This window comes from Athene noctua, chromosome 7 (genome assembly GCF_965140245.1).
Source record: "Athene noctua chromosome 7, bAthNoc1.hap1.1, whole genome shotgun sequence".
NCBI classification, from domain to species: domain Eukaryota; kingdom Metazoa; phylum Chordata; class Aves; order Strigiformes; family Strigidae; genus Athene; species Athene noctua.
Genome location: NC_134043.1, coordinates 11,274,328 through 11,291,919, shown reverse-complemented (window position 1 = coordinate 11,291,919; position 17,592 = coordinate 11,274,328). Strand labels below are relative to the sequence as shown.

Below are 17,592 nucleotides of genomic sequence, written 5' to 3'. Positions count from 1 at the left end.
GGTATGTGGGGCAGCCTGTTTTAGAGCTGCATCAGCCAGGAGGCCCCCAGATCACATGGCTGACCATGCTGGTGTTTGTAGGATCAGGGTGCCCACAAGGTTTATGCTGGGTTTTTGAAGACTGAAGCATCTTATCCTATTTTATTTATTCAGAAAATTTAAAGTGATCATATTAAAAATAGATACAAAATATCAGACAAAATTAAATCTCTCCTGAGCTCAAGAGAAATGTCACACCATTATCACTCAGCTTTAAGACCTTGGTCACTACCATAAGTTTCATTCAGACCTAGATATGATCATTATTATTATATGAGCATATCATCAGTATTACCTAGTTGTGACTTTGACACCTCTTGAAGCTTCCTTATCTCCTGTTTCTACCTCCCTCACTCTTTTTCCCCCTCCAAAACAAGGCCAACACAGTGCTGCTTTCCCCTTCTGCACAGCACAGCCCGCAGGTACATAAACCTTCCGTCTGTTCTCTCCAGTTCCTCTGCCCACCCCATGCCTGCTCTCCCTCTCGCCTGTTCACCTTCTCTTCTCTCCTCCTTACCTCCTCATCCTCTTGTGCATCTCCTCAAAACCCTGTCTCCCCTCAAGTGAATACACCTTTTTGCTTCTCCCTCCACGGTGCCATCTCCAAACACTCCACACTTTCACTGTCTGGAGTTGTTTTACCCCAAATCCACACAAGATACTTCCCAATTTGGCTTTGTTTTGTGTTTTAGATACCTTCTATGACCAGTCAAAGCAAAAATATCTTTTTTTTTTTTTGGAAGAAAATACAGCATTGGGAAGGGCAGTTTATGTAAGCCGTTCAAAAGCAGCTAAAAAGGCAGCAAAAAAAGGTTTCTCCTCTGCATTTAACCCTACAGAAGTCACAATGGCAAAATCCTTTTAATAACGCTATCACACCAAGAAGCATCAGAAAACAGCAGCCAAAGGGTCACAATCTTTTGCTTACGCAGGAACTCGAGGATCTCCAGATGGCCCAAGGCAGAAGGGGGTACTTGCCGCAGTCCTACCGCAGAGAGGACATACATAAAACCTCCCTCTTTGAGCCGTGAGTACAATGAAGCCTCTGCCATTGAGACAGACACGTTTCTCTGGCCATCACCGCTGCAGCGACCATCCTGCCCTCCTCAGTGGCCACCCACTAGAGGGAAGCAGCTCACAAAATCTACTCTCCAGCAGTGCCAAGGTCTCCACAGGGGCTGGATCATGAGTGCACATCCTCTGGGATCCACCCCTGCCCTGAGAAACCTCTGCTCTGCTGGGGAAGCAGGAGGGAACCCTCCAGGCAGGAGCACTCAAACTCCAGGGCTTAGAGCAGATAATAGCTCTGTGGCAGCAGCAAAGCGATTGCTTACAAAGGCAACTGCTTTTGCTGGTGATACACAAGTATTCTATACTTGGATTTGGCACCAAAGCCTGTGCTCCCATTTTACTTGCTCTCATTCCACCTGGTTCCTTCGTTCACGTTATTTCCATGGCAGCTCTGTGCTAGAACCTTCACTACCCAGATCATGCCTCCCCACAGAGCCCTAGGAGCAACTACAAGACAGAGGCACTAGGGATGTGCAGAACAGGTACGCACACAGAAACATGAGACCTGCCTTGCCATTGTTTGACACGTGTGGGGAATTCAGACAACTTCCTTCCCTGTGATCCTTTAGGGGACATTAGAAAGTGTTTCTTCTTTCAACTAAAGCGCACAAAAGAATTCTGGTGGCAGGCAGAGCCATACAGGGAAACACGGTCTCTCCCAGGACACAGTGCTCATGGCCCAGCCAGCTGTGCTGGGACCAGGGCCTTGGCCCGCTGGCTCTGACATGGGTTTGCCCACAGCCGCCACTTCCCTCTGGCTCACCTGCACCAGGAGGGCTCCTCAGTGTGGACTTAAGCTTCCAGATTTTCTCTGTGCTTGCCAAGGTAGTCCCTGCACACAGCTGCAGGGTTAACTCTGCTTTGGCTGACACACCAGGTACTGAAATAATACATTAAAAAAATTAAATAAGCAGAGTTCATAAAAATACTTTTATCTTCCCATTTCAGCTGGCTCCCTTACCCTATCTACATTTCAGGAGCAGACAACAGTAGCAACTAAAACATAATGACTAGTCAAGGTCCCACTAGTAATGGGGAAGGTCAGGGATAGCATGAGCAGTGATAATCCACCCAGCACAGTTTCCTGGGACAGAAGCAACAGCTCCATCAGCAAATTAGATGATCCATGTAGGTAAACTTACACATACAAGCATTTTGTTGAGATTAAGTTAAAATGGTCTACCTACCTATTATTCTCAAGGCCTTACACCAATTTTTGATATTTATTGGATAACTGAAGGAATCTCATCAAGGCAAAGCAGATCAAGTTATGGAAGTTAAATCTGCACCGTAACTGGAAAGATGCACACTCCATATGTGTGCATTTGTCATGTGGAGTCTAACCACATGGGAACAGCCATTAACCCCTTAAAAAAGTTAAAAAACTGAAAGAGGGGTAGAAGCCTTCACTGTTTGCTCGGACCCACAAGTACACAGACCTCATGCAATGCTTTTCTGAAAACAGCAGAAGTTATTGCAAATTATCCTTAACTCACCTTTCACCCAATTTCTGTCAAACAATCTTCTCTCACCTAGCTGAAGACACACACAAAATTCAGACAGCTATCTGGGCAAAAACAAAGCAGGGATCAAAGCTGACTCAGACCAAAACTAGATACTTGTTACGAGCACTATGTTCTTCATCTAAAAGGCAAATAAGGTAGTTGTGCACAATTTACTACTTAAATTTTAAACTCAAGTTTAAGGCCATTTGAGAACTAAGATGGACAAGAACCCATTTCAAAAAACTGACTGGCAGTTTTCAGAATTGGGAAGACACCATTTTTACAAAACACAACATAACAAAAATATCAAAGAGCAATTTTATTTAGCTTATTTGGCACAAAACTTACAAGAACAGTTTTGTTCCCTTCTTAAATTTAGTACAACTAGCAAGGAAAAAAAAGGCATACTAATACATTTAATAAGCTGTACAGCAAGTGAAATATGGAAAGAGGCACCAGAAAGATCTACCAAAAAATCAAAGTGCATGAAAAATACCTACTCTGAGCGCCTCATGGTATTGTATTAAGGCACCACTCCTTTAGAAGGTTTACTGAATACATCAAGTGTGCAACTTCTTGGTTTGGAATGTAAGAGTCCTTCAACCTGTATCAGAACCGGATACTGCAGCCTCTGAATGGAACACTACTTCTCCTTGTAAATGTTAAATGGAGAGATCTCTTTCTGCCCAACATCATGTCTCAGCCAGAAGCGTCACTGTCCTATGCTTTGAAAAAGCAGCACAGGCTACCAGAGTGACCAGCATTTTACTTCAGAGTTTTAAGCTGTAGTGTACACCAGGCTTACAAATTCTTTACAATGGTTTTATAGAAAAGAAATGCTGCAAAGACAAAAGTAACACGGGACAGATCAGTAACTACATTTAGATATTTTATCAAAAGAACATTTAAGGACTTCCTGGAGTATCTTGTAAAAAAAGAAAAAAAATTAAAGTCTGAGTAGTGTTATAATCCAGAATAATTAAATACATTTTTCAACGGAATATTACAAAGCTTCTTTTAGGACTAGCAATCAAGCCTGACAAATTCCACAAGACTTCAGGAACTTTAAGTATGTAGAGAAAGCCCAATATTAGACAGTGGTAAGTGTTTTTTGTAACTGGAAACATTTAATGCAAGTACCTGTAACTGTAAATCATGTTATACTGGTGTATATATACACACACACACACACACACACACACACACTGAAACATCATTACACGAGCCAAACAGACACCTTGGTTCATTGTGGATTCTGCACATCACTGCTCTTAAGTACTACAGAAGTTGCACCAAGTCTTTTATTTCAGCATCTTCATTAAGAATTATTCTTTTAAGAACCAAACTGCTTCAGTTACAAGAAGAGGTACCACAGGCCAGATTCACATCTAGTGTAAACGGGTTCCAAAAAACCAAAGAGAAGTTACATCTGCTTCTTACCAGCTTTGACTTTGGTTTGCTGCTCACCTGGATCACCAGTCTCCTTTACTTGCAGGAAGAAGTTTGATAAGAAACCAATGCCCATATCAAAACTTAAGTGGGAACCGGTAAATGCAGAACATCATATCAAATCAAATCATTGTACAACACCTCTACTGTAGAGAGTTTCAAACATCTCAGGAGCTTGAGACTGCTTAACCTGAACTCTGGAAAAGCACATTTCTCTGTGGACATGCAAAGGCATTTAAATGTGAACCCTAGGCATTACAATATTTCATTTTTTGTCCTCTTATGGCATAGACCTCAAGAACACAACTGTGTGTCCCATTATAAAACACCAAAGCACCCTTGAGCTTTAAAAATTCTAAACAGCAAGGGCTGAAAAGAAGGGCATCTGGAAGTGATCTACACATCACAGAGCATGGTGTTTCACAAGTCTCAGAACAGTTCAGTTAATACTTTCTGGGATAACTTTCCCTATACCTTTGCCCCAATACAGAGCTGTAGTTTTCAGTAACTCTTTTACCCCTGAATTATTTGCTACCACATATAAAACATGCCACAGAAGTGGCAGTCAGGGCTAAACATTTAACGACATGTCCTTTTTGTCCTTTATTAACAATTACAATCAGCAGAAAGAAAAACTATTCACTCAACTCATTTGTTTCATGATTTTATGTAAGTCATGTAGCAACTTAACATTGGTGTTATACATTTGTGCTTCCGTTCTCTGGCACTTGGAGGAGGAATTCATTTGCAGATAATCACATCTTGCTGAAGCATTCCTTTGCATTTGTCCAAACTTGAATTCCCTTTAAAAGAAGTTGAAAATCAGTAGGTAGAAATATACCTTGTTCACAAACCTCATCAACAGACCTTCTTCCAGAGAAGACTCTACAAAAAAAGTCCCACAGAACTTCACACAAAAATAAGGCAGAGACCACACTGGAATTGGACCACACTGCCTTTTTAATATATATATATATCAACATTAACAAGTTACTGAGTTAGAGCAGGATGGAATACGTGGGAGATTTTACGCTAGTGACTTCCAACCTTCTGTGACTGCAATGTTCCTAGTTATTGCAAGTTTGCATCTGATCCCCTGCTGATATAATAAATACACTAGCCTGGCCTTTCACAAGCTAAACGTACCTTTTTGCACATGCTAATCTGCATAACAGCATAGCTTATAAGCGCCTCCTTCAAATCGTGATTCTTTTGCTCTTTAAAACGTTCAATGTCAGCCCAGGCACTTTTCACAAAGTCTCTGGAATTAAAAGCAGTGTTTCTGTTAGTAAGTGTTTTACATGTTCCATCCTCAGCTCATCTTCCTTTCTCTGGACCCTCAGCAGAGAAGCTACGTATGACAAGGTGCTCAATCTTTCAGTCAGTAAATAGTCCTGTAATTATGCATCCCACAGTGTCCTCATTTTGTAATTGGCACTATTACCTAATTCTCCATCATCTTCCTAAGGTTTTTAAACTAGAGAATCAGTTTCACAGGATGCATTGGGTGGGTTGTTAGGTTTGTTGGAATTTTTTTCCCCAGTAAGCATCACTGCCATAGAACCAGTATAATTCAGAATACACACTTTTTTTCCTCAGATTCTGTTGGGGTAACTAAGTATCTTTATACTAGCATTCAGCACACACCATTGCATGTTTCTTTTTCGGTTGTCAAGTCAGAAGCCTCATCTTTCCAACAAACACACACACCTGTCATCAGGATTTGGAGACACTCAATGATAACAACCACTTACAACACAAATTTGACTTGGACAATTCACTTCAGGAATTAAGTTTGTTGGTTTGGTGATGTGTCTTCAGGTCTCCTGAACCAAAATGGAGGTAGATTCTGTAATTCATAGCTTCCATTTGTGTTGGACTATACATACAAGGCAAGTGTTCACTTGAAAATTGCTTCCAGAGCTACAAAAAAAACATCTCCAGTACTTCTGTCAAAATGATTAAGAAACTGCATTTAATAAGCATCCTGTTGTTTTGAACTATTCATGAACTAGTCTTATCTTTCCACGTCTAATCCTAAAATATTAGGAGATACCACGTTTACCCCTTGTGTTATATGATGAACGTGTTCCGAGACAATCACATTGCTTTAGGAATGCTAGTTCTTATTTTCATGTTTGCATTCCTGAATAAAATTTCATTAGAGCACCAAGAAGCAGTTACTCAAACACAACTTGCCAGAACTTATCTCTTTCAAACAGGACTCAGCTGTCCCCCATTTTAAAAAGCTGCAGAATATGAGCTCAGGACCCATACACATAAACCAAACCAAATACTGTATTTGAAGCAAATCAGCTTTTGAGTCAGGCTATTCAGCTGCAGACCTACAAGCCCACCTGCTAAACATATTACTAGCTGAACATAAAAGCATGCAAGTCAGCCATTAGAGTGGGCTCAGTAACTGGGAAAGTCATCAGGTTTTACATAAGCCATACACTCAGACCAGAAGCTAACTGCATGTACTGTACTTCATTTCACAACTTGCAGCTGACAGGAGCTTTTATAGACAGCTCATAAACACCAAGAATATATTAAAAACACTTATAAAATGCAAACACCTTCAAGAGCATCCAGTCAAGGACTTTTGCTAAGACAATCCCTGCATTTTCTTTGTGAGAGTCAAGCCCATTTACCTGCCCTCCAGATTTTTAGACTTAAGTTGTTCTTCTCCTTCCTGTATCTGCTCTTCTAGAACCTTTATCTTGGCTTCCCTCTGTTCAGGATTTTCCTGACCAAAGAGCTTGCTGGTCATCCCTTTCAGGGAGAATGTTCTCACAGTCTACAAAAAACAAAGACACTCTAGGTTTGGGATTCCTGAACACAGCCATATGTGATTTTACCACCATTTGGGCTTATTATTCAGCTGATTTTTTGCTTTAACTTCTATTTTGTGAATTAAATTTTCATTAATTGATAGGCACCTATGGGAGGTATGGCTGCTCACATTAGACTGAGCAAAGCGGGAAGGAACTAATTTGGTGTTCAAACTCTTTAAGGCTGGTCTGTTGATCAGACCATAAGTGAGTCATTCCACTGACACAGGTAAACCTGCAGAGCATTTTCCTACTGAAGTAGGAAAGAAACTAAGCCTTGTGTTCTGTTTGAGAAAGAAAAGCCATAAAGTGTTTCATATAGAACATCAACAGATACAACAGCCATATTAAGAATTCTAAACACTTTAAGTTACCACTTTCAGATAATGTTAAGTAACATTATCTTCCATATAAAATGGATTAACACCACATATGAGTAACGTTCATCTTTCAAGAGGCAGAGGAAGCCTTTCAGAACTCCCAACATTTTGATCTTTAAGATAGATGTGTTTGTATTATTCTCCTCAGGTCATATTTCCTGCAACCCTTTACTTGCTCAGTACTCAATAAAAGAAGTTTGGTACAAACAGGTTATGTCACCAAGAACCAAGTTACTTTAAACCTCAGATGCCTACAGCTCATATGATACCGCTTCTCATAAGCGGCAGCCAGCATGTTAGTGCCATTTAAATGTCATTCTAAGTAACTTGGCTCAAATAAAAAATAAATTAAAGAAAAGAGGCATCTTGGAGAAGAAAGTGGAAAAAGACTCACTCCTGTTGCCAGCTCCTCACACTGCTGTTTCTTAGATGTTAGGTCCTGTGCAGCCATTTCCAAGTCATATTGCATTAGTTCGTGTTTCCTGCAAACTGCCCTGAAAAGTAAGTAATGAAAGATCTGTCACGTAATACTTTTTTTTCTACGTCTCCCTCCATTTAAACTTTACAAATGGCATCATGGGGGTTCCTTTTGGCAAGCAGCACGTTCAGTTATTTATCTAGCTCGAATTCAACAGCCTTATCACAGAATGCATAACTCTGCAAACACTGTGGTTAAGCAAGCTTGGATCAAAGTATAAAGAAAATTCTTAGTACAGCAGCATTCTGCTCCTCTTTTTAGACTCATTCCAAGACACCCTCAGCAATACAAGCCCTACCAACTACTTAAGGACACCACTGTAAAATATTTTTATTCCAAATACATTACAGAAAAATCACAGCCATGACAAAAGGTACCTGGAGATGGTACCTGTCACAGCAGCAATGTATCAGTCCATCAAAATTCTTCACATTCTTTAAACAATGAAACAAGAAACTGTGCTTCTGGATTCATATAGTGCCTTTCATCTGGAAAAGAGGAGAGTTTCCTCTGACCACCTGCAGTAAGCCCCAGTCCTGTGTGGGCTGACGATGCTACATCCGTACTCCACTGCCGGATGCACATTTGTCTCCCAGGAGAGGCTACTAGTGCTCTGGGTTCCCACACAGCAGCCCTCACACTCGCCAACCCAATTTTCTACAGCGCTACTTGACCTCTCCAAGAGGTTCAGAGCCAGCCTGTGGAAAGCACGATAGCTTTAGGCACAATTTTACAGCATAAAGCAATTTTCTTTTGTATCCATGCTCCTAAGGAGGACTGCCCCATAAAGGCTAACAAACAAAAAAAATATAAAAAAAATATAATCTGCATTTGGAATAAACAGCAGTATACCAATTTTAACATTTCTGTCATTTCACTACTGATCGGCTCAGTTTTGATTTGTATTGTCACCCACGTGGCAATCAAATATGAGTAAGCAAATTAAGAGGTGAGATCATGAAGATTCCGTAACGTCAAAACTTCTACTTCTTGAAGAACAGAAGAGGATACTAAACTAAATTCAACATCAACACAATGTTAGAGGAAAGGACTGCAGCCTCCACTTGGGTTATACACTTCTGTCCATACCGTAGTGCTTCTGCATAGAAGAGATATTCTTTCAGCTGATCTGCATAATGTTCCTCTTCTTCCAGTATGTCATCAATAGAAGCTGCATATCTGGTGAAAACCAACCATGATTAAATATAAAGTTCCTTAAGTTAATCTTTAAGGACTACACATACAGTAACAAGGGAGGACACCTGTTTCACAGAACCACCAGTCACAAAGCAAAACAGTGAAAGGCACTTCCAAAAAGGGTTTTTCCTTTATTTTTAATTAAACTCTGAATCAGCTAATATACACATTCCTGCGGGCCTGTTTCTTTGGTTGTTACGACAATGAATCTTTTCACAAGTACAAGATCTATCATAAGTTTCCTGCTGAAGATGAGGCAGTTTTTCTTACTGCCTTAGGAAAAAAGTTTTTCTTACCTACATTTAGGAAAGAAAAATCTGTTCCTTTTCTTCAGTAGACTGTCAATATACAGCACCAAGGCAAAAAAAGACACAGTGCAGAAGAAATCCTGAAAAGCTTAAAGCATTAAGGCATAGAAGACTGCTTTTCAGAAGGTCTGATGTTCAAAGAGGTTGCTTGCTTTCATTGTTCATTACTCAGCCTGAGTACGAGAGAACTCACAGTGGTGCTCTGAACACCACGAATTGAAGCTGTTCAGCTCCTTCCTTTGTCTGGTGTGAAAGTCAGGCATATCAACTGGAGCAACAAGAAGTTTAAACCTTCCTTTTAGAGAGAAATCTGCAGTCCAAGGGCTCAAACCAACTCCACAGCTCTTGCATTCAGTAAGAGTTTTGTCATTCAGGCTGATGTCTCCTAAAAATGGCAAAAAGCACTTTCTCTTTCTAGCTTACATGGTTTATTGGACAGCATTTAATAGGTTCTCACTAACCAAGATGATGGTGCTTAGACAGATTTGCAGGGACAGGCCTGCAGCTAAGAGGTAACTGCCCATCTCACTTGGCACAGTGAAACAAGTAGGATGCCACTTGGCCCACAATACAGGGCACATGCCACTGGAGATAAACAGAACAAACGAGATCTCATCACAAATGCCTTCATCTATTCTGCTAACTCAGTCTGGATTCTCAAGTATGTGGCAATCCCTTGCACAGCTGCAGGCTCTCTGAAGTGAGCATATGTCCATGCTTGTCTAGTGACCAGCACAACATGACCCATATGTTAATTACTCTTGGCTTTAAAGTTTTTGCAAAGTCTTCGAGCTTTTCCTTTTCTTTCTGTGTCTCTCCATTAACTGGCGCTGTGGAAGCAGCAGCAGAGTCTCAGGCTGAAAGGGAACTGCTAGCATGACTTGGGAGAGAACAAGAAATCCCTCCTTCAAGTTTCAAAAGAAGCAGCAAGGTCACTTAGACCCCCGGGAATCTAAGGGAAGTATCTGAGGGGGACACTCCTGCTGAAAGTTATCACCCTCAGGCCTGCTCAGTAGGGTCTGCCAACTAAGGCTCTTCAAAGGGGGAGAGGCTACTTGCAGAATAACTGGAAGAATGGGAAGACTGAGGAAGAGCTGTAGACATGCCCATGTGTTCATGAATTGTGTAAGTTTGCAAGCAAGATGAGTTGTTTTGCTGGTCTGCAAAATCAAAGACATGGCACATCCAGGAAAAGCCCTACCAAGGCTACTGGTGATAAATAAACGTGAAGTGACCAGCAACAACAGATCAGTTTAAATAGAAGGAATAAAAGAACAGGCAGAATAAGAATTCACATTATGAATCAAAGTAGGGAAGAAAACCAAAGTGCTGAAAAATATACTTGTTCTGAAAAAATCCTGCAGCCACACAGGTCATAAGTGGCTTACCTTCTCTGGTTTTTTAGTTCTAAAGTGCAATAATTTCAGTATAGGAGACTTCTCAGGGCAGCAGATGGGCCACATTTCAGTTTCAAGTAAGTTCTAAGTTTAGAGCAGTGCTAGAGCTCATCTGTGGCAGAACAACTCTCAAAAAAAACCCAAACCCCACCTTACGTAGACAGGGGTTCCATTATGACACAAGTTTGATTCGAAAAAAATGTAGTAAGACCATCTATATTTCTGATTGCCTAAACTGAAGCTTAAATACTTGTTTGTCCTAAGCAGGTAGGCAAACCAGGAAAAACCTTAAGGAGAAACACTGCACTAAGTTCTAAAGGTACCTAACACATTCCCACTCTTCACGGGAATCAACCAAACCCTTTTTTTAGCTTAGACTGGTTCCACCTGTAATGACAGTCTAGTTGATACAGAGATAAAGGGTCACTCATTAATGGCATAAAGGACAGAAGTCAAAGGTCTGGAATTTTTCTTTCATCTTTTAAATGCTAGAATTACAGTCATTCACTCAAGCCTTCTCAGCATACTCTTCTATCACTTTAACAAGCTTCATCCTGTTATACAGCATAACATCCAAAGAAGCTTTGGGATGTCTTCTCCAAATATTAAGTAGTTTTAGATCATACTGAACAATAACAACTCAAAAGTTTAAATAAACATCTAGCAAAGGCTACAGCATATGGGGTAGATATAGATGTTAAACTTCAAGACTAATTTGATTATTCTCTATTAGGCAACCTTCTTGAAGTAGCTTTCTGTTGCAATAAACTCCTGTCTAATGTTATGGGAATGGTAACTGGACTGCTAAGTTATACTTTCAAGAGATCACAGACATGAACCTTACTGATAGGAGACCACATGGGTCACTGAATGAGTTCCTGAATCTCACAGCTGCTGCTTCTTGCTTGATTGTCACTAAGAGATTATTGTTGTATGAGAGTACCAGAGCAGAGGAGATGACATATAATGAAAGCTACCTCAGACTTCATGCAGTGATAAAGTTACCCAGAAATTTGCTACCATTACTCTGGATCTTTAACCCCAACTGTGTCACAGAAATATAAAACACCTCAGATGCATGGAGAGGGCTCAGCCTCCTCACTGAGAAGTAAGACCTGCTTTTCAGCTGGTTATGCATTTCTAGGTGCTTGACATCTTAGTGTGGTGTATCTGAACCACTGAAAAATTACTTGTGCATCCTTAATTCCTCTATACTATACCATGTTTTCATAATCTCTTCAATTTCTGCATACTGCAGTAGGCACTAAACATTGTATTCCACCTTTACTTATTTTCTTCTGAAAGCTGAATGCATTCTCCATTTCTTTATTCTCACCAGAGCTCTTTGCCTAAGAAAATATTATAGGTTTTTTTTGGTGCAAACCATGATTGCCAAAACACAGAAGTGTGAATAAATTATTCAGAGAGGTTCAAATTCTTAAAGATCTGATAAAAACAGAACTATTCTGAAGAAGTTGAGGGCAGAGTTTGGCATGGCTCTTCAAACCCTTCCACCTGACAAGGCATAACACCAATAACAAAAAGGCAGTAGTACATACATAAACTAAAACTGCTAGCTTTAATGTAAACCTGCACTGTAAACTAAAACTGATAACTTTACTTCCACACAAATTATACTTTAGCAGTAAAAATACTGTATGAAATGTCAAACAGCTTCCACCTCTTGCTGGAGTTATTACCTACCTGTATTGTGCTATTATAGAAGTGGAATCAGAGTGATGACAAATTATAGTTTCACTTACTATAGATGACTACCTGAAAAGTGGAAAGCACGAGCCTAGAATACCACTCTTGTGAGCACACTGAAGTGCTAGACTCTTATTTTGAAGGCTGTGCTTCGAGTAGTCTGCCAACTAACACTAAAGATACAAAGAGGGAGGATTCTCTACTTTATTACATTCAATCAGTATTTGTTTCAAGAATCCATTGGAGTTTCGGTGCTAATTAAATTTCCTAACTCTCTGTAATTAAGTCCAAATCTGTATACCATCTACTGCATGGTACAAAATGCTGCTATCGAAACCAAACGGATCTCATCAGGTCTGCAGTACATTAAAGCTGTATTCCACCAGTTTCTGGCATAGTAGCTTAAAAGAAAAACTGGAAGAATTCCAAATGCTTCTACAATTTCAAAATAATAATAAAAAAGAAACCCCTCTGGTTCTCTTGAGACCTTTTGAGCTACTTAATACAGTACACTGATGCTAAAATTGTGCCTGCATCCAAGTCACAGAAACACTGTATACCTAAAAACAACGCACCCCCAACTTTCTTGGTACTCTGCTTGTATGTACTTTGGGGTTAAGGGAAAAGAGAGGAAAGAGAGAGAGTTCTACATCTGGCTTACATCAAACTATCAGATATTCAGTCAGTACTTACACATCCATGTGGTGGCCAGCACTCTGCAACCCATCCCCCATCTCCTTTTCTATTGCACTCCACTCACTGTAGGAAAAACAAATGAGAAACAACATCACACATGAAGGGTAAAGGAAGTTAATAAGCTGCATCCTGTATATAGTTTCTTTCCAGGTGACACCTGAATGGAAACTGCCTCAAAGTTAAGACTTGGCCAAACTGCTATTTACAGCATTTTGTTAAACAATAGTCCTTGACACCTAAACTCATCCTCACAAATATACTTAGTTTGGGACTGGGTTTGAGCAGAAAGAGCTAAAATAGCTAAAACTCAATTTCAAAAACAAAACAGAAAAAACCCTAGCACTTAAAATAACTGGGGGGGTGATGGGGAGGGGGGGTGCAGGCAGGACACAACACACACAACACAGACAGGATGGGACCTTCCTAAAACAGAATTTGGTCTAACGTGCTCAGCAAGAAGAAACTAAGCTTTCCAGACTCACAATACATCAGACAGAAGCCTCTTATTTGAAAAACCAGAAGGTGAGATTTGAAGATTGCAAGCATGTCACTGCTCCTGAAACTGTTTGCTCTATGTAGTTTTCTGTTTTCATAGTAGACTGCTGTTTAGTTCTACTCATGAAAACAAATATCAACTTACAGCGATCTCATTACTGCAACTACCTATTCACATTAAGGAAATCATTTAGATAAAGAAGGAAAGAGCTACAATTAAGATAGCAAGAGACTTGTTCTGGACATCCAAGTACATACACCGCAACTTTGTGTTCTCAGCTTTGTGAAGCCTTATGAGACTTCTTAGTTACAAGAATTACATCCACAACTCTTTTTACAAGAAAAAAGGAGGGGGTCCCCTCATAGTTCACATAAATTATCTAATGCATCTATTCTGTCCTTCACTTTTTCATAAACATTCCACTCTGCTCATGTTGACATTTGTTTGTCTTTGTGTTATTACAGAACTACACCTAATTTCACTTTAAAACCCCCAATGAGAAAGACATCTGCAATCCATTAACCCAGAGAATTAAATTTAGCACTTGAACAGTGTGTAGAAGCAGGAGGTTTCCCTTAACCAGAAGTTTAGATTCTTTAATTCTCCAGTGAGATGGAAAACTTGAGCATGCAATTCCCTCATATAAATCAAAAAAAGATTGGCAAATTCACATAAAACAGTACTAAAATTGGATATAGTTGTTGATTTTTAACCCTTAAAAGGACCTAGAAGCTTTTCAGAGACAACTGTATGAAAATAGGTAGTAAGTTACTTCCTGAAGAAACAGAATGCCAACACAAAGGCCTCAATGGTCTAGAACACAAAACAAAAACTTGAAGTCTTCCACCAGAGACTGAACTCAGCAGCTCCAGAGATCACTACATCCAGCACAAATCTCACTAGTACTGCAATACAAAGTTTTACAAGGCAGACATTTAAATGTTTCAAATATACTTTTCAAAAGCATAACACAAGCAACAAATTCTATCTCTTTCTCTCCTTATCTGATAAGGATATATTTAAGAACTGTGTCAACTCTTACCTGAATACTCTTCCATAGTTGCCATGGACTTTATAGACACCATATAGCCGGTCTGCTACCCTCTAAAACATTTTAAAATCAGGTTTTGGTCATCAACATTAAGTGCAATTTCTTTGTGAAAACCCAAATTCAAACTTCATGCTAAAGCCTTAATGTTTTTACACAGGTAAACAAGATTAGGCCTAAATCTAATCTGAGCCACTACTGTAGGAAAAAATCAACAGTATTAAGTCTTTGAGGACTGAAATCAGAATCAAAGCTATATTGAAAAAGTAATGTATCAATTAGTTTGGAAGCATTCACGTGTAGGATATGCCTATGGAGACCACAAATAATCAAGTTACCTTTTTGATAACCAGATGTAAGGCATAGCCTCTCTTACCCAAATAATGACAAATTTATATATACACTTGCTTATTTAACATAAAGATGGTCCATCCCGTTGCCAAGACTGTAGGGAAAGCTTCAGCAAAATTTTAACAAGTGACTTGATTTTTCCATCCAGCTCAGTGAAACAAAGGAATAGAAACAAGCTATCCATTGCAGAACTTACTGCTTGAGCTAGATATATCATTTCAGCTGTCTGGAGAATCAATACCTGCTGGGGCCAGCACTATGATGCTGGCAACAGCCTCAGAAGAAAAGACCATGTGTACACTCTGAAGTGTGACTTGTAACCTGGATAACGCCCTTGTAATTGTGATGTACCAGTGAATGAGACTGAAGTTTGGTAAGAGTTACTATTATTGGTCTGTCAAGGCAGTAAAAAGGAAACATAAGCAAATTGCCCAACAGATCTTACACAACACACAGCCCTGAGAAAAAGGCAGTGTCAGTAGAACACCAGTAATTAATCCTCTCAAGAACCTCAGCTCAACAGGGCAGTTCATTACTGCACAGTTTCCATCAAAAATTAAATCCCTGGTGAACATACTAAAGAGCAGTATCACACTCATTATTGAAATTTTAATTTCCTATTTCCTTTTTGTGACTTTAAAAAAAAAATCTTCCATTCTCAACTCAGAGTATCTTGATGCATGACATAATGGTTCTCATCATTAGAAAAAACATTATTCATTACAGAATAAAAAAAAAAAAAGCGTGCTGGGACGCATACACAATTTGTACTACAGGCTCTGGAAAACAAAACATTTATATGTCTGACCAGAAAACTGTATTTTGGGGCCCTTCTCAGCCCAGACATCCAGCAAAACCAACTTGTTTTCTGAGACATCTCGATTCTCTTTAAAACACCTCCCTCTGATACGTGACCATCAGGGGAGAGTGCAGATTAGCAACATGCATGTGTTTGCTCTGCCAATGACTGTCAAACTCAACAATCACATTTGGAACTCTTCGCCCCACCCCCACTCCAGCCTGTAGTAAGTCAGTGCCCCCCCTTTCCATCTCCTACACCACGTTCCAGAGCCAGACTCTCTCAGGCAAGACTGCCCTTATTCTAGAGCATATATACCAGTTCTCTTGACTAAACAAGAAATACTGCCCTAGAAATAAATTATACTATTTGTCACGACACACATGGGAAATACTTACAGCTCTGACTCGCAGAAGGTGTGATATGACAGACTGCAGTTCATCGCTATAGTGTTTTAGCTCAGTAAATCTCCTGGGAGCAGGAAACAGATAGTACATCATTAGCCATCATAAAAGCAAGCTTTCACAGAATGCAAGATAGAGCCACAACACTACAGCCAGGGAGACGGAGCCTGGATTATGTTGAGGTAGAATGAGCTGAAGACTCCTGAAGAAGTGACTGCAGAGTTTAATTTCCCTAAAGCAAACAACCCAACACTTTCATAACTGCTGGTTTTTATGTAAATCAAGAAGGTTCAGAAGAATTTAAGAGATAAATTTTTATGAAATATGAGTAGTTAACTGAAATTACTACATCCTTGTGTTATGTTTTTTTTAAAAAACGGGATTTAAGAAAGCAAGCATGAGTGAATAGGAAAGCTTCAAATAAGTACAAAGCCAAAATCTGCTGAGGCATATATAATTAATAAAAAAGTGTTCACATTTCCAACCTGACAAAGATGCTTAACTTTCAAGCTGCCATCTAGTCAGTTTTAAGTATAGTCTTTCAGAAGTTCACAGGAGCATTCACAATTATCACCATTCCTCTAAAGTTAAGCTGTACAGTAACTGTTACTAGTTATATATGAAACCCTACTGAGACCTGTACCTCTGCACAGGAGTCAGGCACAGCTAAATGCCACCAGGTCACTACAGCTTAGCAAGGTACCAGTCAGGTAACCCACTGCATGTGACCACGTGTGCACTGCTGGCCTGCTCCTACTGAAGGAAAGTGGCATTTCATTGGCCACCCCAGTTAAGTCTTGGCAGTAGTTTAAGTTCATAAATTTAGCTCATCCTAATCATGAAGCAGAGGCAGCTGCCACAGCTTTGCTAGTGACAGGTAACCAGTTAAGCCAGAGCAACAGCCAGTTCTGTATATGTAAACCCTCCCTACTACACAGAGGTCTAACTCACGATCTGCTTCAGTACACAAGAATGCATTTCATCCAGATGGGAAGACAGAAACAGCTTTACCTAAATTACTGAACAATGATTTGAAAATAAGTAACATGGAAGAACACAACTAGAATTAAGGAATGGGAGGCTAAGATTAGCCTTTCAGGTTGACGTTCAAGCATAAAAACACCCCTTCATCCCTCCTCCCACCACAGGCACACAGTCCAGCTTTGTATTTTAGAATAGTTTGTACCCAAGAGGTCTTACTGAAATGAGTCAGGTCACTTGTTTTGGGTGACCAAGTATGAAATTCCAGGGTTTTTCATTTAACACCTCTTCTTTCCCCACCAGGAAGTCTTCCCCTAAAATATTGTCCTCCTTATATTCAGGAAGTAGAAGCTTTATTACCATTTCTAATATTTTTGATCTCCAAGGAGCATCTTTTATAAGATTATGACACACACAGGGTTAAAGTACATAAAAAGATTTAAAAGCCAGCA

The 17,592-nt window shown here is 39.8% G+C and overlaps 1 protein-coding gene across 1 annotated transcript in view; it reads right to left on the bottom strand.

Annotated features, from left to right (window-relative positions):
- Nucleotides 1-2,941: 2,941 nt before the first annotated feature.
- Nucleotides 2,942-17,592, bottom strand: part of SNX4 (sorting nexin 4) — a 37,920-nt gene continuing 23,269 nt past the window's right edge. The window contains exons 7-14 of the mRNA XM_074910954.1: nucleotides 16,154-16,226; nucleotides 14,600-14,661; nucleotides 13,059-13,124; nucleotides 8,846-8,935; nucleotides 7,673-7,772; nucleotides 6,719-6,864; nucleotides 5,211-5,325; nucleotides 2,942-4,867 (exon numbers count right to left, since the gene is read on the bottom strand). Coding sequence (XP_074767055.1) covers nucleotides 4,820-4,867; nucleotides 5,211-5,325; nucleotides 6,719-6,864; nucleotides 7,673-7,772; nucleotides 8,846-8,935; nucleotides 13,059-13,124; nucleotides 14,600-14,661; nucleotides 16,154-16,226 — 700 coding nt within the window. The 3' untranslated portion in view covers nucleotides 2,942-4,819. The remainder of the gene's footprint in view (nucleotides 4,868-5,210; nucleotides 5,326-6,718; nucleotides 6,865-7,672; nucleotides 7,773-8,845; nucleotides 8,936-13,058; nucleotides 13,125-14,599; nucleotides 14,662-16,153; nucleotides 16,227-17,592) is intronic.